The sequence below is a fragment of the Ahaetulla prasina genome, chromosome 2, assembly GCF_028640845.1.
Source record: "Ahaetulla prasina isolate Xishuangbanna chromosome 2, ASM2864084v1, whole genome shotgun sequence".
NCBI lineage: Eukaryota > Metazoa > Chordata > Lepidosauria > Squamata > Colubridae > Ahaetulla > Ahaetulla prasina.
In genome coordinates this window covers 54,760,785-54,782,871 of record NC_080540.1, presented here as the reverse complement: position 1 = coordinate 54,782,871, position 22,087 = coordinate 54,760,785, and the positions used below count along the sequence as shown (strand labels likewise).

At 40.2% G+C, this 22,087-nt stretch overlaps 1 protein-coding gene across 1 annotated transcript in view; it reads left to right on the top strand.

The window, feature by feature from the left end:
* PLXND1 (plexin D1) overlaps positions 1–22,087 on the top strand; it is a 201,885-nt gene that overhangs the window by 55,975 nt on the left and 123,823 nt on the right. The window contains exons 4-8 of the mRNA XM_058171611.1: positions 3,912–4,012; positions 8,369–8,498; positions 15,606–15,780; positions 18,518–18,626; positions 21,911–22,013. Of these exons, the coding sequence (XP_058027594.1) occupies positions 3,912–4,012; positions 8,369–8,498; positions 15,606–15,780; positions 18,518–18,626; positions 21,911–22,013 (618 nt within the window). The remainder of the gene's footprint in view (positions 1–3,911; positions 4,013–8,368; positions 8,499–15,605; positions 15,781–18,517; positions 18,627–21,910; positions 22,014–22,087) is intronic.

The following is a 22,087-nucleotide window of genomic DNA, read 5'->3' as shown; positions in this document are numbered from 1 at the left end:
GCCAGACGACACTGCCTAGCTGACGGCACCCTGAGGAGTCCCTCCCTGTGAGAGCGCACGGGTCGGTGAGAGGTATCTGGTCGCAGTAGGCGGTCCCGTAGATAACCCGGCCCTATGCCATGGAGCGCTTTAAAGGTGGTCACCAAAATCTTCATCCATTTTACCATCTTCTCTCTTCATCCATTTTACCATCTTCGATGAATGTTGTTCCTAGATATTTGAACTTTGATAGTTGTTTTATGCTTGTTCCCCCACTACTATGTTTAAGTTGGTTTCAGTTATGTTTAAGTTGGTGCTCTGTAGTTGCCAAGCAAATTCTCAATAACATCTTTGAATGCTTTCCAGGCAATTTTCTTGGGCCCCACTAACAGATCTTCGGACCGCTTGTCATTGATGGTATATCTGATCTGTGGACCAAGAAAAATGCCTTCCTTAATTTTGGCATCAGCTATTCTTGGAAACATCTGTCTCAAAGAACAAAAAACATCTTCCTTGTTCAGCGCTTTCACAAAATGTTTCATCAGTCTGAGTTTTATATGAAGCAGGAGCAAAAATATCTTTGTCTGGTCAACAAGTGGTTCGTGTGCCAATTATTGTGCCATGATTTTCTGTCCTAGAACCAACTTATTTTGGAATGGTGTTTCTTTTGAATGTAATGCAACTCTCTTGCACAGCTGTCCTATTTGCATATGTAACAACAATACTTGGCATATCTAAGCAGTAGAGCCACTACTTTTAGATCTGCACAAATATTCCAGTTCTACTTAGTGCTTCAGCAACAGTTCCATGTTTTTGTACATTTCTTTCATATATGCAGCATAGGCAACAGATACTGAAACATTAAACATTGCCATTGTTTAAATACAGAAGATTTCTACAAAATGGTATGTCATTTTTTCTAGTCTAAATTACAGATTATTCTCATGATTAGCTGCCCAAAATATATAGAATACACCCAAAAGTATACAGGAAGCAAAATCTTTATTTTCCAGTGTTATCTATCAATAAAATGAATTTGGTATTCCTTTCAAGCTTCAGTGTTTTAACTGATAATTTTCAGTTTAGTATTTAACCTCTGTGCTGTAATTCCCTAATTAATGAATATTTCCAGTATACAAAACTGATAACTTGTTCCTAAATCATTCATCCCATAACCATTTTTGATCAAAATAGTTTATTGGTAGTCCTTGCTTAACAACTATAATTGGGACCAGAAAATCCATTGTTAAGTGATGCAGTTGTTACGTGAGATATCACATGACAATTTCACTTCCATCATGATCATTAATTGCCAGCTTCTCCATTGACTTTGCTTATCAGAAGCTGACTGTAAAGTATGCAATCACATGACCAGTCTTCATCATGTGGCCATTGGGATGTGACAACAGTTATAAGTGCGACACCATTTTAAAAGTTATTTTTTTCAGTGCCGCCATAACTTTAAACAGTCGCTAATAGGCAGTCATTAAGTGAGGACTATCTGTACTTAAAAAACAAAATGAAAATGATCTTGAATTGAGCTCCTGGTAATTACATGAACATATTATTTAGTTGTCTTGGAAGTAATATGAAATTGGTTTGCAGTTACCTTTTTCTGGGTTTTGTTTTTCAACTAATAGCCCTGAATTTAGTTTCTGATCCAAGTACTAATCAAATCCAACCTTGCTTAGTTTCCAAGCCTATAAAAGCTTGAGCAGGTGTTGCCATCTGCTGAGATATAGTGTAAGCCATATTTATCTATTATTAGCAATAATACTTAACATGGCAACTGTCAAGGGAAGAGGAATGGGATATTCTGCTTGCAATATAATCACAATATGTTCTATGTAAACTACATAAGGCAAGATTAAACTTTAAAATTACAAGATGTAATAATATGGTGGAAGCCATGCAACATTTGTGTCTGTACCCTCACAGAATGCCTTTTGTTGTTAGGAATGACATCTTTAAAATGAAAAAAATATATGAAAATTTAATAAATAAATAAAGTATAGGGAAAAACATGCCAAGTCCTTTGTAAATATCAAACAAACATTTATTTGTGAGAGAAATCATATTCCCTGGGTGAAGAATTTCAACTGCCCAGAGATATTGCCAACCTGTGTCAGAATGATTTGTCAATCTGGTTTTGTTTATTGGAGGAAATACCTTCTGAGTGCATTCATATAAATGTATGTGGAACTAAGGCCATCAGGGAGCAGTATAATTCTGAATGAGGTCAATGTTATTGCAAATACAAAAGGCTTATCTTACATTTGAATATGGTTTAGACAAATAACTGAAGTGATTGATCCAAATGGCAGACTATGGCAGCATTGAATTAAATTCTTCTCAGATCTAACATTTATAAAACAAAGGCATCTTAAGAGGGTAAACAGTGTTTGAGGTCTGTAAAAATCCAAATTTATGCTTAGCAGGAAGCATCCATGGATGTTTTTGAGCCAATTTCCATCTCTCATTTTCATTTACCGGTATATCTGCAGTGTAAAACAAAAAATGCTGTTCTCAGATATTGGAAGAAATATGCACCAAATATATTACCCATAAAAGAGCCCACTAGCTTTTCGCAAATACCTAAAAGCAAATTGCAGGTACTGATATTAATCATTTTCTCTTCTTGAACATTTTATAGTATTTTGCATTTTTAGGCAAATTATACTTGTTTATATACCTTTTATTAATCAAATGTTTTTTTAACCACTTACTGTGGTTCATGCAGCAGAACCTAGTTCTACCTAAATAACGAAGCTATATTATTAAAGTGTGTATGCATGCATGTCAGTGTTTCTCTCCCCCAACCCCCCCATCTGTGTGTGTGTGTGTGTGTGTAGGGTATGAAAAACAATTTCTAGGCAGTTTTTTAAAAAAAAAACTATATTTAAAAAAACAAACTGTCATGGAAAGAAAAAAAAAGCAAAAGGCAGCAATTTTAAAGAACTTATTAAAAGAAATACAGAATTTCTTTATCAAGTTCTTTTGTTTAATTTTTTCCCCAAATAGGATGTTAGCATTCTGTTAAAATATACATTTTTCCGTTTCTTCCTATATTCAGAAAATATGGATAATAAAATAATTTATTTTTGTTAGTTTAAAATAATTAAAATAAAAATCATGTTAAATTGTTATGCCTCTTTTCATCTTAGACATGCATGCAAACGCTTCAGTCAATGAATTTGTATTACAATTCTTTGCTAACCTACCCCCTCCTCCATATTTTTAGGCAGCATGAACTATATAGCAGCAAATCTCAGTATCTTCTGTAAATAAACTAGACATGAATATAAAAAGAGCATGTGTTCATCATTTTAAAACCAGGCAAAAAAAAACAAAACCCAACTATATAGTGGTGTGGGGGGAGGAAGTGGACTGGTCCTAAACCTTTTAAGATTCCAAGAGCAAAAACCCACTCTCTCTGACTATTTATCAAATAAAAATAAATAAATAAGTATAACATTCAACCCATTATCCATGGATGGATGACTAGCTAAATTATCTCTGCTGGGGCTCATTTATATGTGTGTCTACTGTATATAATTCAAAGAATATTGTGTAAAGCAAAAAAAAAATGACAGAGTTCTATTATAAGCTGTATAAAGCTGTTCTTTTTGGAGGGGAGAAGCTCTGCTTATAACAATTTAATGATCACTAAATCTGGCAGATGAGCCGCCTACTAGCCAACATTTCAATTTTCTAAGTCTAAGGTTTGAGATCAACTAGCATCTCATCCGTATTGGAATAAAAAGAACAGGTAATGCTGGGTGCCATCCATGTTCTGGTGATAGTTGTTTGTAATCTTTCAGTCAGCCTGGATAAGTATAAAGTGCTCTGTTGCTGAAGTTAACTAAACAAGAGTCTGCTAATAATAGTTTGATTATTTAAAGTTGTTGTCTTGATTTTTTTTTGTTACACAGATTGCTCGTGTGAAAGTAGCTGCTTGTGACCAATACACTAAATGTACAGACTGCTTGGCTGCAGCTGATGCTTACTGTGGATGGTGTACCTTGGAGACCAGGTGGAATATTTTTGCATTTTATAACCCTCTGACAATTCTGTTCAATTCTGAACAGATAATGATTACTTAATGTTATTGTAAACTTTCACCAGATTCACTGATTTGTACAGTAATAAATAGTTGACGCAGACTTCACAGCTTATGTGAATATAAATACAATCAAGACATTGTTGGATAAATAGCATTTGAACAATTTTTAGTTTTTTATGAGACTTCACACATAAGCTCAATTATTTTGTGGGGTGAAATCAATAAGTAGACGTGTATTATATTGGGCATGAGATAGTCTAAGGCAGCATTGATTTTGAACATAATAAAAACTCATGCAATCCATAATTATATCTTAGTATAAAATTATCTCTCATATGTATTATGTCATTTCTTTTTTCACTTCAAATCTGATAGCTGTCTTGTTGAGACTGTTTGGGATGAGTTTGACCCTGTGGCTCCCGAGGACATGGACAGGTTATTGGGGAGGTTGAATGCCACCACATGTTTACTGGACCCGTGCCCCTCCTGGCTGGTACTGGCCACACAGGAGGTGACACGAGGCTGGCTCCAGGGAATTACCAATGTTTCTTTGTTGGAGGGGTCTTTCCTGCCGCCTTGAAAGAGGCGGTGGTGAGACCTCTCCTCAAGAAGCCTTCCCTGGACCCAGCTGTTTTAAGTAATTATCGTCCGGTCTCCAACCTTCGCTTTGTGGCGAAGGTTGTAGAGAGTGTGGTGGCACATCAATTACCCCGGTACCTGGATGAAACTGTCTATCTAGACCCGTTCCAGTCCGGCTTTCGGCCCAGATATAGCACGGAGACGGCTTTGGTCGCGTTGGTTGATGATCTCTGGAGGGCCAGGGATAGGGGTTGTTCCTCTGCCTTGGTCCTATTAGACCTCTCAGCGGCTTTTGTTACCATCGACCATGGTATCTTGCTGCACCGGTTGGAGGGATTGGGAATGGGAGGCACCGTTTATCGGTGGTTCTCCTCCTATCTCTCTGATCGGTCGCAGACGGTGTTGACAGGAGGGCAGAGGTCGACCCCGAGGCACCTCACTTGTGGGGTGCCACAGGGGTCGATTCTCTCGCCCCTCCTGTTCAACATTATTTATTATTTATTATTTATTAAATTTTTTATACCGCCCTTCTCCCGAAGGACTCAGGGTAGTGTACAGCCAAAGATAAAACACAATACATATACAATTAAAACCAACAATTAAAACCTAGCAAATTACAAAAGGCTGATAATTAAAAGTTTAAATTTAAAATTATAAAAGAATTTTAAAAACCCAATAAAAACCCCAGTTTAAGATTAAAACTATTAAAACCATTATGCCAGTCCCGCTTGAATAAATAAATATGTTTTTAGCTCACGACGGAAGGTCCGAAGATCAGGCACTTGACGTAGGCCATCTATATGAAGCCGCTGGGTGAGATCATCAGTGGTTTCGGTGTGAGGTACCAACTGTACGCTGATGATACTCAACTGTACTTTTCCACACCGGGCCACCCCAACGAAGCTATCGAAGTGCTGTCCCAGTGTCTGGAGGCCGTACGGGTCTGGATGGGGAGAAACAGGCTCAAGCTCAATCCCTCCAAGACAGAGTGGCTGTGGATGCCGGCACCCCAGTACAGTCAGCTGCAACTGCGGCTGACTGTTGGGGGCGAGTCATTGGCCCCAATGGTAAGGTGCGCAACTTGGGTGTTCTCCTGGATGGACGGCTGTCTTTTGAAGACCATTTGACGGCCGTCTCCAGGAGAGCTTTTTACCAGGTTCGCCTGGTTCACCAGTTGCGCCCCTTCCTAGACCGGGATGCCCTATGCACGGTCACTCATGCTCTCGTGACATCTCGCCTGGATTACTGCAATGCTCTCTACATGGGGCTTCCCTTGAAGAGCACCCGGAGGCTCCAGTTAGTCCAGAATGCGGCTGCGCGGGTGATAGAGGGAGCCCCTCGTGGCTCCCATGTGACACCACTCCTGCACAGACTGCACTGGCTACCTGTGGCCTTTCGGGTGCGCTTCAAGGTTCAAAGTGCTCCATGGCTTAGGGCCGGGTTACTTACTAGACCGTCTGCTGCCACCGATTGCCTCCCACCGACCCGTGCGCTCTCACAGGGAGGGACTCCTTAGGGTGCCGTCCGCCAGGCAGTGCCGACTGGCGACACCCAGGGGAAGGGCCTTCTCTGTGGGGGCTCTCACCCTCTGGAATGAACTTCCCCCAGGACTCCGCCAACTTCCTGACCTTTGAACCTTTCGCCGCGAGCTTAAGACACATCTATTTATCTGCGCAGGACTGGACTAAAATTTTAATTTTAAATTTAGTTTTTAATGGGGTTTTATTATTTTAATTATAATTTTAAATCTCGGCCTAATTCAATAAGTTTTTTAATTAGTGTTTTATCTTGTATTATATTTGTGTTTTTATCAGGCTGTAAACCGCCCTGAGTCCCTTGGGAGATAGGGCGGTATAAAAATTTGATTAAATAAATAAATAAATAAATAAATAAATAAATAAATAAATAGGATAAGTCAAAATGTTCTTTTAAAAATTCTATATAACACTAAGGTTTCTCTTAGCATAGGAAAAGTCATGGATAGCATGCATATTTTGGACTAGTCAAAAATCTTTGCAGGAAATAGGACAGAGCCACAACAATAAATTTACGTTTTTGAAGAATATTTTAAGAGAGTCTAGGGCAGTGGTTCTCAACCTGTTGGTCAGGACCCTGTTGGGGGTCGAATGACAATTTGCCAGGGGTCGCCTAAGACCATAGGAAATATGGGAAGTATACTAGCGAGTTGAAGAATCGCGCTCCAATGGTTGACTCCGCAAGCCAGCTGCAGGCTCTTCAAATCGCTAGCCAAATTCAGCTTCAGGCGTGATCAATTAAAAAAGAGAGAAATCTTTGCTCTGAAGTCTCCCTCTCAAGCCAGCTGCAATCACTAATCTGGTTTCAGGCGCGATAAACTTAATAGGGGAGGAGTCTCCGCTTTAATGCCTCCGTCCTCAAGGCAGTTGCAAGCAGTTCAGATTGCTAGCCAATATGGCTTCAAGCGCGATAAATTCAAAACGAAAAATTTTTTATGGTTGGGGTCGCCACATCATGGGGAATTGTATTAAAGGGGTCGCCACATCGTGGGGAATTGTATTAAAGGGGTCACAGCACTATAAAGGTTGAGAACCACTGGTCTAGGGTAAACAGAAATAAGACACAGGAAACAGAGAAAACATTGAATAACTACCTGACGTTCTTTTAAGTCAGCAAAGTTCAAAAGCTGGCCATCTTATTTCCATGAATTTAACAGCCTTTTTTTTTCTCTGTATCTTTGTGGGGAAATACCCAGCCAGGGAGGATGGAAGGCTCAAGGACGGAGTTAGCCTGGAGTCACTGCACAACAGTAGTGGGTTTCACTTACCTTCGCTACCGGTTCGGATGTGTGAGCATGCATGCTTGCTTTGCTCACTCATGGCACTTCTGCACATGCGCAGTGTCCATGATGATGTCTGGGCTGGTGGGTGGAGCCTCCCACTGGCACCACTACTGGTTCGAACCGGGGCGGACTGGTAGAAACTCAACACTGCTGAGCAACCACAAAAGACTGACCCCTCTATATGCCTTGGAGCTATAGCTGTGATGGCAAACCTATGGCATGCATGCCACAGGTGGCACGCGGAACCATATCTGTGGGCACACGAGTGTTGCCCTAGCTCAATTCCAGCATGTATGTGTGCACCGGCCAGCTGATTTGTGGGCCTTCCGGGCTCACTGGAAGTCAGGAAATGGCCTCTGGGGGGTGGGGAATGATGTTTTCACCCTCCCCAGGCTCCTAGAAAATGTCTGGAGCCAGGGTAGGGCAAAAAATGGGCCTACCGGGCCCACCATGTCATTGTATGCCAAAAGCAGGGGGTGGGGCACATTGAATTATGGGTGTGGGCACGCGCATGTGTGACACCCCCCCCCCGCACTCCCCCTGTTTTTGGCACATGACAGCAAAAAGGTTAACCATCACTGAGCTATAGCTATTCGTTCCCAAGGGAAGGCTGCCAGTCTGGAGTGATTCTTGATAGGCAGAAAAGAATAAGTCAGTTAGCTTGAACTCTGCATGTGTGGGTCTGGTTGTTCATGCTTGACAACCTTAGATGTAAAAAAAAAATATAAAGATAAAAGAGAAGGCAAACAATGGAAAAATATATGAATCACTCCTAATCGTATCTCCTGTGTTTTGATCCTGAGGTTAACATTTTAAGATAATGGGTATCATACTTAGTGAAACAACAAACATGAAAGTAGTTTTTCAGGAAAATTAATAATTGGTTTTCTTCTAAAGGTCTGGTGTCATAAATGTTCTACTTGTTTTAGGTGTTCACTACAGCATGAATGCACCCATTCGGAAGAGTCCTATTTCTGGATCAGTGCCAATGAGGGAGTACAACAATGCCCTTCAATGACCACAATGCCTTCAGAAATAAATATCGAGAATGAAAATGAGGTACGTGAAGTAGGAATTGCAATGTCTGTGAATAGATTCTCTTAAGCAAAGGGAACTGATTGTAAAACATTATGAACAATATGTAAATAATTTATCTTCCTCCCCCCCACATCTCATTCTGTAACAGTAACTCTCAGCAGTGTGCAAGGATTACAACAACAGCAACTATAAACAATGTTCCATGTCGCCCAAGGTAAACAATAAATCCCAATCATAAAAAGTCACATCAGCAGCATAGTGTAACAGCCTTGTGAAAGGTAGTCAGGGTCAGAGCCATCTAGATCTCTGCAGAGGATATTGTTCCACTGGGCAAGTGTTGACACATAGAAGGCATCTTGTAATTTTAATGAATAGAATGAATAGAATTTTATTGGCCAAGTGTGATTGGACACACAAGGAATTTGTCTTGGTGCATATGCTCTCAGTGTACATAAAAGAAAAGATACGTTCATCAAGGTACAACATTTACAACACAATTGATGATCAATATATCAATATAAATCATAAGGATTGCCAGCAACAAGTTATAGTCATACAGTCATAAGTGGAAAGAGATTGGTGATGGGAACTATGAAACGATTAATAGTAGTGCAGATTCAGTAAATAGTCTGACAGTGTTGAGGGAATTATTTGTTTAGCAGAGTGATGGCCTTCGGGAAAAAACTGTTCTTGTGTCTAGTTGTTCTGGTGTGCAGTGCTCTATAGCGTCGTTTTGAGGGTAGGAGTTGAAACAGTTTATGTCCAGGATGCGAGGGATCTGCAAATATTTTCACGGCCCTCTTCTTGATTCGTGCAGTATACAGGTCCTCAATGGAAGGCAGGTTGGTAGCAATTATTTTTTCTGCAGTTCTAATTATCCTCTGAAGTCTGTGTTTTTCTTGTTGGGTTGCAGAACCGAACCAGACAGTTATAGAGGTGCAAATGACAGACTCAATAATTCCTCTGTAGAATTGGATCAGCAGCTCCTTGGGCAGTTTGAGCTTACTGAGTTGGCGCAAAAAGAACATTCTTTGTTGTCCTTTTTTAATGATGTTTTTGATGTTAGCTGTCCATTTGAGATCTTGCGATATGATAGAACCCAGAAATTTGAAGGTTTCTACTGTGTTGTCAAGTATTGTGAGAGGTGGAAGTATGGAAGGGTTTTTCCTAAAGTCTACCACCATTTCTACGGTTTTGAGTGTGTTCAGTTCCAGATTGTTTTGGTTGCACCACAAGGCTAGTCGTTCGACCTCTCGTCCATATGTGGATTCGTCATTGTCTCGAATGAGACCAATCACTGTTGTGTCATCTGTGAACTTCAGTAGCTTAACAGATGGATCGTTGGAGATGCAGTCATTGGTATACAGAGAGAAGAGAAGAGGGGAGAGCACACAGCCTTGGGGGGCCCCTGTGCTAATTGTACAGGTATTTGATGTGATCTTGCTTAGCTTCACCTGCTGCTTCCTGTTTGTTAGGAAGCTTGTGATCCACTTACAAGTCTGTTCCGGTACCTGTAGCTGGTTTAGCTTAGTTAGAAGAATGTCTGGAATGATGGTATTGAATGCTGAACTAAAGTCTACAAAAAGGACCCTTGCATAGGTCTTTGGAGACTCAAGATGTTGTAGGATGTAGTGCAGAGCCATATTAACAGCATCATCTGTTGATCTATTTGCTCGGTATGCAAATTGCAAGGGGTCTAAGAGCGGATTCGTGATGGTTTTCAGGTAGGAAAGCACTAGCCTTTCAAAGGTTTTCATGACTACAGATGTTAGAGCAACTGGTCTGTAGTCATTCAGTTCCTTGATGGTGGGCTTCTTCGGCACTGGGATGATGGTAGAGCGTTTGAAGCAAGAAGGAACATAGCACATCTCTAGTGATTTATTGAAAATATGGGTGAAGATGGGGGCCAATTGGTCAGCACAGACTTTTAAGCAAGAAGGAGTTATCTTGTCTGGGCCTGGAGCTTTTCCTGGCTTTTGTCTGTGAAATAGGTCTTGCACTTCCTTTTCTGTGATCACTAGGGGTTGTGAACCCAATGAAATGGGGTCAGTTGTAGGAGGCTTGGCTGTTGTTGGTGTGTCTGAGATGGGGGCTGTAGTTTCCTTTCAAACCTGCAGTAAAACTCATTCAGGTCATCTGCCAGTTGTTGATTACCTTCAGCCTGGGAAGGAGGTTTGCCATAGCCGGTGATATTTTTAAGAGTTTTCCACATGTTTGCTGGTTCATTTGCTGAAAACTGATTCTTTAGCTTTTCAGAGTAGCTTCTTTTTGCTGCTCTTATCTCCCTTGTTAGTGCATTTCTGGCCTGATTGTACAGCATTTTATCACCTTTTCTGTAGGCTTCCTCTTTGGAATGTCGTAGCTGCTTAAGTTTAGGTGTAAACCAAGGTTTGTTGTTACTGTGTATTCGCAAGTTCCTTGTAGGTACACATAGGTCTTCACAGAAGCTGACATATGATGTTACAGTATCTGTGAGTTCATCCAGGTCTGCAGAGGTATCTTTAAAATATTCCAATCAGTGCAGTCAAAACATGCCTGTAGCTTTAATTCTGATTCCTCCGTCCAGGTTTTCACTGATTTAATTATTGGTTTTGTGGCTTTAAGTCTTTGCCTGTAAGCAGGTACAAGGTGAATCATGCAATGATCAGAGTGTCCTACAGCTGCACGTGATAAAGACCGATAGGCATCTTTTAGTGTTGTGTAGCAGTGGTCTAGAGTATTCTTGCCTCTGGTGGGACAATTGACATGCTGAAAGTATTTTGGTAGTTCTTTCCTTAAGTTTGCCTTGTTTAGATCTCCCAAAACAATGGCCAGTGAATCAGGGTGTTTGGCTTCAGCCTCCATGATTTGGTCAGCTAGAGTTCGTAATGCCTTGTTTACACAGGCTTGTGGTGGGACATAAACAGCAATTAGAAGAAATGAGGAAAATTCATGAGGCGAATAGTAAGGTTTGCAGTTGATAATTAGAGTCTTTAAATTGTTGTCACAGAATTTGTAAATTATGTTAAAATCTTGACACCAGGTTGAATTAATATATAGGCATAAGCCTCCTCCTTTCTTTTTACCAGATGTTTCTGGAATCCTGTCTGATCGTTCAATTTGAAATCCTGGAATGTTCAGGCTGCTATTTTCAATTGATTCCTTTAACCAGGTTTCAGAGAAGCATAGGACTGCTGAATTGCGAAAATCAGAATAGTATTTGTTTAAGAGGAGTATTTCATCCATCTTATTTGCAAGTGAGCGTATATTTGTTAGGAAAATTGAAGGCAGAGGAGTTTTAATGCGAGTTCTTAGTTTGATTAAGATCCCAGATCGTTTACCTCTTTTCCTTCGTTTCCATCGTTTGGTTTTTTTAGTAATCCATAGCTCCGTGGGAATTGCCTCCTCCTGTGTTAGAATCTCCTCCGTGTTTGTAAAGACAGGCGGGGGTGAGATTAAAGAAAGCTGCTCCTTAAAGAAATGTTCCTTAATTTTTAGCAGATGGTCTCGTGAGTAGGAAATCCGTAGTGAGTCACAGAGAACAATTAGAAATAAAGAAACAATTAGAGAGCATTTCACCGAGGCAGCCTTCGTCGGCGCCATCTTAGCTTAGCATCTTAACATTTTACCGACACAATCTCTGAATATTCGGCTGCACTTGTTATTTTTACTCAACGGAGCAGCAGCTTTCTTCCAAACAAAGTTTAATCTAAAAATACAGTATTTTATTTATTTATTTATTTATTTATTTTGTCACAACAATATATGTAGGTATCATACAAAAAGATTATATAGTAAATAAACTTATTTATTAAATAAACTTATTCAGGGGGGTGCCGCGGACTTTATAGGCATTACGGAAACCTGGTTGGGTGCAGAAGGGGGCGTGCCCCTGGTGCAGATGTGCCCACCAGGTTTCCGTGCATTTCATCAGCCGAGAGCCCAGGGTAGGGGTGGGGGGGTGGCGGTTGTGATTAGAGAGAGTCTGGAGCCGAGGGAGACCACTGTACCTCAGATAGTCGGGTGTGAATCCCTCCTTGTGAAGTGGGGCCATAGATGTCAGATGGGCTTGCTGGTCGCGTACCTGGCTCCTTGCTACGTGACAGCTGCCCTGCCCGAGCTCCTGGAGGTGCTTGCTGGGGTGGCAGTTGAAACCCCCAGACTTTTAGTCATGGGGGACTTTAACTTGCCTTCTTCCGGCTCGTCATCGACAGCAGCTCGGGAGTTCATGGCTTCCATGACGGCCTTAGACCTGACGCAAGTAGTTGATGGCCCTACCCACACCGGGGGTGGTACACTCGATTTGATTTTTGTCTCTGGTCAGTGGTCGAGAGATCTGGACTTAAAGGAAATAGTCACCGAACCTTTGTCATGGTCAGATCACTCTCTCCTTCGCCTAGACTTTCTGACCGCCACCCAACACCGCAGGGAGACGGAGCCAATGCGTTGGTTCTGTCCCAGGCGCCTGATGGACCCGGAGAGGTTCCGGACGGAGCTTGGGCCATTCCCTGAGGGTCTGGCTCACGGCACGTCTGAGGAACTTGTTGCGGCCTGGGAACGGGCCGTGGCGGGGGCCTTAGATCGTGTCGTGCCTTTGCGGCCTCTGACCCGGCGCAGGTCCCAACCGGCTCCCTGGTTCTCCGAGGAGCTGAGGGGGATGAAGCGCCAGAGAAGACGCCTAGAGAGTTCCTGGAGGTCTAGCCGTTCAGAGGCTGATCGGACACTAGTGAAGTCCTATACAAGGACTTACCTAGTGGCATTGAGGGAAGCGAGGCGTTGCTACGCCTCCTCCCTCATTGCGTCGGCAGATAACCACCCAGCCGCCCTGTTCCGGGTGACTCGTTCCCTTCTTCACCAGGGGGAGCGGGATGACCCGCTGCAGGGACGTGCTGAGGAGTTTAACGGTTATCTATACGATAAAATCGTTCAGCTTCGGGACGGGTTGGACCAAGATTGTGGTGACTCAGGTGAGGCGTCCGAGGGTGGTCTTGGTGACATTGTCTGGGATGAGTTTGACCCTGTGGCTCCCGAGGACATGGACAGGTTGTTGGGTAGACTGAATGCCACCACGTGTTTACTGGACCCGTGCCCCTCCTGGCTGGTGCTGGCCACTCAGGAGGTGACACGAGGCTGGCTCCAGGCGATTACGATCGCTTCTTTGGTGGAGGGTGTCTTTCCGGCCGCCTTGAAAGAGGCGGTGGTGAGACCCCTCCTTAAGAAGCCTTCCCTGGACCCGGCTGTTTTAGGTAATTATCGTCCAGTCTCCAACCCGCCGCGGCGAAGGTTGTAGAAATATGGTGGCATATCAGTTTCCCCTGCACCTGGATGAAACCGTCTATCTAGACCCGTTCCAGTCCGGTTTCGGCCCGGTTACAGCACAGAGCCGGCTTTGGTCGCGTTGGTGGATGATCTCTGGAGGGCCAGGGATAGGGGTTGTTCCTCTGCCCTGGTCCTATTAGACCTCTCAGCGGCTTTCGATACCATCGACCATGGTATCCTGCTGCGCCGGCTGGAGGGATTGGGAGTGGGAGGCACCGTTTATCGGTGGTTCTCCTCCTATCTCTCCGACCGTCGCAGTCGGTGTTGACAGGGGCAGAGGTCGACCCGAGGCGCCTCACTTGTGGGGTGCCGCGGGGTCGATCCTCTCGCCTTCTGTTCTTTATCTACATGAAGCCGCTGGGTGAGATCATCAGTGGTTTCGGCGTGAGGTATCAGCTGTATGCGGATGACACCCAGCTGTACCTTTCCACGCTGGACCACCCCAACGAAGCTATCGAAGTGCTGTCCCGGTGTCTGGAGGCTGTACGGGTCTGGATGGGGAGAAACAGGCTCAAGCTCAATCCCTCCAAGACAGAGTGGCTGTGGATGCCGGCATCCCGGTACAGTCAGCTAAATCCGCGGCTGACCATCGGTGGCGAGTCATTGGCCTCGATGGAGGGGGTGCGCAACTTAGGCGTCCTCCTGGATGAATGGCTGTCTTTGGAAGATCATTTGACGGCCGTCTCCAGGAGAGCGTTTTACCAGGTTCGCCTGGTGCGCCAGTTGCGCCCCTTTCTAGACCGGGATGCCCTGTGCACAGTCACCCACGCATTCGTGACGTCTCGCCTGGATTACTGCAATGCTCTCTACATGGGGCTCCCCTTGAAGGGCATCCGGAGGCTGCAGTTAGTCCAGAATGCGGCTGCGCGGGTGATAGAGGGAGCCCCTCATGGCTCCCGTATAACACCCATCCTGCGCAGACTGCACTGGCTGCCTGTGGCCTTCCGGGTGCGCTTCAAGGTTTTGGTGACCACCTTTAAAGCGCTCCATGGCATAGGGCCGGGTTATCTACGGGACCGCCTGCTGCTACCGAATACCTCTCACCGACCCGTGCGCTCTCACAGAGAGGGACTCCTCAGGGTGCCGTCAGCGAGGCAATGTCGTCTGGCGACGCCCAGGGGAAGGGCCTTCTCTGTGGGGGCTCCCACCCTCTGGAATGAACTGCCCCCAGGACTTCGTCAGCTTCCGGACCTTAGGACCTTCCGCCGCGAGCTTAAAACATATTTATTTAACTGCGCAGGACTGAGTTAGATTTTAGTTAGTGGGTTTTACCTTGGGTTTTAATTTTTATATTTTTAACTAGGGCTTTTGAATAAGTTTTTTAATTGTTTTTAGAATTGTATTTATTGTATTTTTTGCTTTTAAATGCCTGTAAACCGCCCTGAGTCCTTTGGGAGATAGGGCGGTATATAAATATAAACAATAAAATAAAATAAATAAATAAATAAACACATATATGGGTAAATATAAGGAGGTATAAGCATATATATAGGAAGGAGAAAAGAAAAACAATAGGACAGGAACGGTAGGCACATTTGTGCGCTTATGCATGCCCCTTATGGTCCTCTTAGGAATGGGGTGAGGTCAATAGTAGAAAGTTTTTGGATAAAACTTTTAGGATTATGGGAAGAGACCACAGAGTCAGGTAAAGTATTCCAAGCACTGATGATTCTGTTACAGAAGTTATATTTTCTGCAATCTAGATTAAAGCGGTTGACATTAAGTTTAAATCTATTAGTTGCTCTAGTATTTTCAAAACCTGTTTGTCAATGTAATTTAATTTTTGGTTAATCTATTACAATGAGGAAATTTTGTTGTTCACTTTTATAGGGTATGATAATCCAAATAAATGGGAACATTCCAAATATGAACGGAATGGATATAGCTTGCAATTATGGAAATAATATCCAAACCACTGCTAGAATTCATCCCCAATCTCACAACCAAGTAATTTACTGCAGTTTTCTTCCCAGAGAAAGTTATCCAGACTTTCCATTAAATCAAGGTATGTATGAAAAATGGTGTTTTAAATAATGATGATGTAATAATGACATTAAAGAGTTTCTTAATTAAATTAAACTTTCTTAATTTTAATTTGTATTTAGTATTTGCATTTATTCAGGTAATGCTCCTATAATTGAGACATGTTTCATTAGATCAATGATGGATTTCTGAAAGCTTGCTTTGTTGAAATGTATTTGCTGGTTTCTATACATACTCTGCATTTAGGTCAGTCCTAAGTTCTGCCCTAAAAAATTCTGTGGGGAAAAATACCCTAGGTATTTATACTGATTAAACTGCACAGGTATACACAATTCCTTATAAATGCACAAGAAGTACTGTGAACCAAAGATAAATTTAAAAAAAACTTTGATTCTTTCCTTTCAATATTTGAGACACATTTGCACATTGCACAATTTTTTTATGCCTCTATTTTTATATTTATCTCATCCAAAATAATATAAATTGACTGTAACAGAAAGTCACATTAAAAATTGCTCCACCCTCCTCTCAGGCAGACACCCCAGTAATTCACATAACCATGGAGGGAGGAGTATATTACAACTGGACTTGTAAATTTCTGGTTTTATAGCCACATTCAACAAAAGTAGTTTTAGCCATTCTGTGGAGTTGATTCCTGGTCTTGTCTACCTGGTGGGGCTGAGAAGTTGCCAAAAAAGGAATGAGAGAATGGATATAGATAGTAGTGAATTTATTCTTATTTTATTTATTTGTATATCACCTTTATTATTGTTACAAAGAACCCAAGGCAGCAAACATATCCAACATATCTTCCTCCTCCTATTTTCAGCACAACAGTAATCCTGTGAGGAAATTCAGCTGAGAGAGTGACTGGCTCAAAGTCACCCAGTTGGCTTTCATGGCTAAGGAGGAATTTGAACTCAGTTTCCTGCTTTGAGTGAATTTATTAAAAAAAAAAGTTCATGCTTCTTTGAGTGAGGGAATGATATCATCAGTCTTAAAAGATATAGTAGTATCTTCTGAACAAGCTGTTATTATGGCAAGTCAAATTTTCCTTGCACAACATCTCTGATCAGAAATTACACAAGTCTTCCCCAGCCCAGATATGATAGCATCAACTGCAAAATGCCTCAAACATGGAGTATAACATAAATGTCAGTTTACATAAGACAGGACATACATCTGCAGGATATTTGGGATGGTGTCATCCCTTCAAATTAGACCAGATCAGGAAACAGACTCCACAGAATTTACTGGAACTCTTTTTAATTTAATTAATTAATTTTAATTAAATTAAAATTATTTAATTTAATATGGTAACAGAATCTTGAAACTCTGACAATATTTTGTTCCCTCCCTCTTATCCAGATAGTCCTCAACTTATGACTGTAATTGAGCCCAAAATTTACGTTGCTAAGCAAGCCAGTTGTTAAGTGAGTTTTTCCCCATGTTACGACCTTTTTTTGTTAAAGTTCTTGAGTGAATTATTGCAGTTGTTAAGTTAGTAAAATGGTTGTTCAGTGAATCTGGCTTTTCCTTTGGCTTGGCTTGTCAGAAGATTGCAAAACATGATCATATGTCCCCAGGATACTGCAACTGTCATAAATACATCCAAGTTACAAGCGTCTATATTTTGATCATATGATCATGGGGATGCTGCAACAGTCGTAAGTGTGAAAAACAGTCATAAGTCTTTTTTTCAATGCCTTTGTAATGTCAAGCAGTCACTAAACCAATGATTGTAAGTTGAGGACAATCTGTACCAAAGAGAGTTAAGAGTTAAGCTAGTTGAAGTTTCTTTCTCATGGTCTCTTCCTTGAATCATATTTTGCTAACTGTCCCCATAGACTTTTTCCAGGGCCACTTTCCTGATTCAATATAGACTGTCTCAATTCGATGTGAATCAGATATTTTCTAGGTGGAACATGTTGAGTCATGTAAAAAAAAACACCTTATCTAAAGTATTGAACACGTGTCCTATGGCTATCTCATTCATTAACGTTACTGGCATATACAGTTTTTCAGCCTGAAAGTTAAATTACAAGTTTCAAATCACCAATTATTTGTTTCATTTTGTGTAGTGAAAGTAATTTGTTATAGTCATACAATAGTGAATAAATCTATTTATAAAGTTTGAATCCGTTTATCTTGGTTACAGTTCAGGAGTCTTTCCAAAACGAATACTTTATATGAAAATTCTGACTCTTCAAACTACTGTATTTATGTTAAATAATGATACATGAAAAATTGCTTCAAAATAAAGGATGAATGATTATGTCAACTCCATTTGGTTCATTTTCAAAATTCTTTGAATCTCAATTTTATTCCAGCCAATTTTATACAAAAAAGAGATGTTTCTAATGCATTTTAGGTACAAGCATCATTCCAAAATTTTAAAATGTAAATATATTTTTCTGTATATTCTGATTCACGTATCAGTTTCTCAATATTTAAAACAAGCATATCATTTTTTTAACTAACAAACAAATCATCATAAAGATTATTTACATACCTAACACATAATCATTCACAAAATATGTATTGCCAGCTTTTCCTGTTTCATATATTAATTTGTATTTGTAATGTAACAAAATAATCTTGGGAGTATTTGGTGAAATTGAACTCTTGAGAAACTTCATGTCTTGAGTAAACAACAGTTTTGAATTTTTTTCTTTTTTTCAGACATTAATGTTGTCTTGAAAGTAAACTATGAAAAGAGTTCCCTTGTGACATGCTTTTTTGGGGGTTGTTTGTTTCAGATCATGTAATTATTCAAACTGCAGTACAGGTCAACGGAAAAAACATTGTGTGGGCCAATTTCACCATCTATGATTGCAAGAGAACTGGAAATATTTATCCAAAGACAGCGTAAGTGAACTCATGGCCTGTAAATTATAGAGAAAGGCAAGTTGCTTAGCTTTGGTTTGCATCAGAATCCACTGGTCAGGAATCCCTTTATCTTTGTTGGTGGTTTCAATTTAAGCAGGAGGAAATATTCAACATTTTAATTTTTTTAGATAGAGGCTTTTGAACTGTGAGTTGCAACTCCTTGGGAATTGCAATATTGTTTGTTATAGCACTTTTACAAAGTACTCAGTATATCCATAAAAATCTGTTACATCCAAAATTTCAGGAAACATTTTAACTTGTCTTGATTAATTGTTATGGATGGAGTTTTTTATGCAGTTATTGGCGTATTGGATATTGGCGGTTCATTGACATGGAACACAAATAATTGCATTTGTCTTCTGTCATAAATATTCATATTCCTGCAGCATCCCTGCCAGCAAGGCATGTAACACTGTATTTGTAGTGTCTGAAGTGTCTGAAGGAGTGTATATGCTTTTGTAGCTCAAGAGTTTTTTCCTGTAATTTTAACAAATGTTAAAGCAATTACTAGTATGCTTGCTACTAAGGGAAGAAGCAATTCTTCTGACAGATCTCTGTTGACACTTCTTTGAATATAAAATTTCTGACAAAAATCTCTCCTCAAATTTTGGAGCAGAGTACAAATTAATACAAAGATTTAAGAGCTCCAGTTTGGCCTAATGGTTAAGGCACCAGTCTAGAAAATAGGAGACTGTGAGTTCTAATCCTGCCTCAGCCATGAAAACCAGCTGGGTGACTTTGGGCCAGTCACTTTCTCTCAGCCCAACCCATCTTACAGGGTTGTTATTGTGGAGACAATAGGATACAATACTATTGGATATGTTTGCTGCCTTGAGTTATATGAAAAAATTATAAAGACAGGATACAAATAAACAAACAAATATGAGAAGTCTATAAATATATTGAAGTCTGTATGAGACAGGACTATAAATCCATAAAAAGCAAATACTGATGAAAAATAAATGTGGAATGAAAAATATGAGTAGCTGTCTCAGAAATGAAAACTAGGAATCATGCAAAAATAATCAAATTCATCTTTCTAATTAAAAAAAATGATTTTGACTGTGACAATTTATGATTGCTGGAACAGGTTCTTTTTAAAGTTATAAAGTTTATAAAGTTTTTGTAAAACAGTTATTACTGTTTCATTTGATAAATAGATAAAATTATTACTAATTTTTTTCCCCAATGCTCATTCCAGTGAAATTTTTATTCTGAGGTAAGAGATGGCAGAAGCAGAAACACATTTATTTTTTAAGTGGTCACAGTACCAAACAGTTGGGAAACCTTGTTGTAGATTTACTAAGCTAGAATCACTTTGTTATCTACAAGGTATTTTGGATGCTGGGCAGGATTGGCAGGAAAGATGACATAACCTGCCAAGAATTGCAGAGACTGGGTTTTAGAGTATTTCAGACCATCTGGATGTGTTGATGGTTTGGGGCAATTTTTCCTTTTCCCATGATAATATTCTTGACTGAAAGCTTTAGAGTTAACCCTCAGAAAGCTGTTATAAGGAACAAACAACTATATTTTTGAGATTGTTCAATTTATATGTGGATATAGTTGAGTATCATGTTTGGCTTAATTTTAATTCCATCAGTTATTAATAGTGTGGCAGAAGCTATTTTTCACATGATTTTTCTTGTTATCCTTTTAAAGCAATTTATTTTGGGTTGTTAGGAGTTATAGATAGTAACAAATGCAATCTAAGGTGCCCTGAAATACAATCTCTTTCAGTATAAATTTAAAAATTCTAAGTCAAGAACAAGCAGATTTTTTCACAAAATGGCTTGCCAATCCCAAAGTATGATACCAATTATATTAATACATTATACTAAACCAAGTTTAACTATAATTTATTGAATTAACCAAAAAAAATTCTCATCCCTAAGCCAAACTAACTGTTTACAGTAGAAATGAGAAAGGGGATGTTTTATTCTACAGGAATAATAGCAAAAATAGTAAGCAAAAATGTGGAAAAAAGACATAATAAAAATAGAAAGCAAACGACAGAGCAGAAATAGGGCTACATAATAAATAGATTAGATCTATTCTAAAAGAATAAATTGCTTGCATGGGCTAATACTGAAATTACTCAAATAATATTCTTTAGAATTAAAAAGTAGATTAGAATGGCTGGAAACATGCTATTTTTTACATATGATCTTGTTTGCTGAATTTAAGTTGGTCATAAATATCTGAAAAGTGCAATTCATAGTTCAGGAATCCTTCTCTACAATAATTTGATATACTATTTTGGATTACATAATTTATGATTGCTCCTCCTGCTTAAAATAAAACCACCACCACAACCAACAACAACAATATATATGTGATTACATTAGAAGGGCATGGGCTGAACTGCGGGGTCCTTGATGGCATCCATGAACACCAATGAGCAGTCCAAAGATGTGATGAAAGCTCTTTAATTAACTAACACAAGGATAGACTTCACCAAAATTATGGGTGGGAGATGTCAGTGTCCAAAAACACTAGAGAATTCCTGGAAACTTGGAACTCAGACAAATCAACCATCAACAGGCACATTGAGATAGACAACATCTACATACCATTCAAAAGAGACAGTCAAAAAGCTATAAATCCACAACACCCCTTGATGAGCAATCAGCATCTAAATAAGTAAAGCAGTAAACAATAGCCTAATCAAGGAACCACCAAGAACACTCCCACCAACACTGACAGGGCAAGCCACCTGAATATAAGCAATGAACAAGCCCCACTACCTTCTAGTACTGTAGTGGCCACAGTGTTTAGATGCAGTATTGCAGGCTAACTCTGTCCATAGCCAGGAGTTCAATCCTGACCAGTTCAAAGCTGACTCAGCTTTCCATTCTTCCAAGGTCAGTAAAATGAGAACCCAGACTGTTGGGGGCAGTATGCTGACATTTGTAAACCTGTCAGAGAGTGCTGTAAAGCACTATGGAGCAATATATAAGTCTAAATGCTATTGCTATTTCTGTGTTACCTAGCTGGGTAATAAAATGTCTTTAAGAAGACAACCAAGCTCAGAAAGCACCAAAGATCTCATAGATGTAATAAAATTTGTTTGCTTATCAGACATAATAGTGAAGGCTATGGTGGCTGTTCCACCATACATATAGACAGACAATTTAAAATATTTTAGATTTTTGATAGTTTTACTATAAGCCATAACAGAATTTGCAGTTTCATAAAGAAAACAAAGCTTCAAAGAAGAGACTGCTATCCTTACTAAATGTAGTTTCTTTTATATATTTCAGATGTATCAGTTGCCTTTCAGCTAAATGGAAATGTTATTGGTGCCCTAGGAGAAGCTCCTGTGTATCCAATGTGACTGAATGTGAGAATTCAGTACAGATTACTGTAAGGCACATAACAGTATAGTTTATTTTTTTTAATTCTTGTTTTGTATAATAATTGCTGCCAACAAAGGCTTT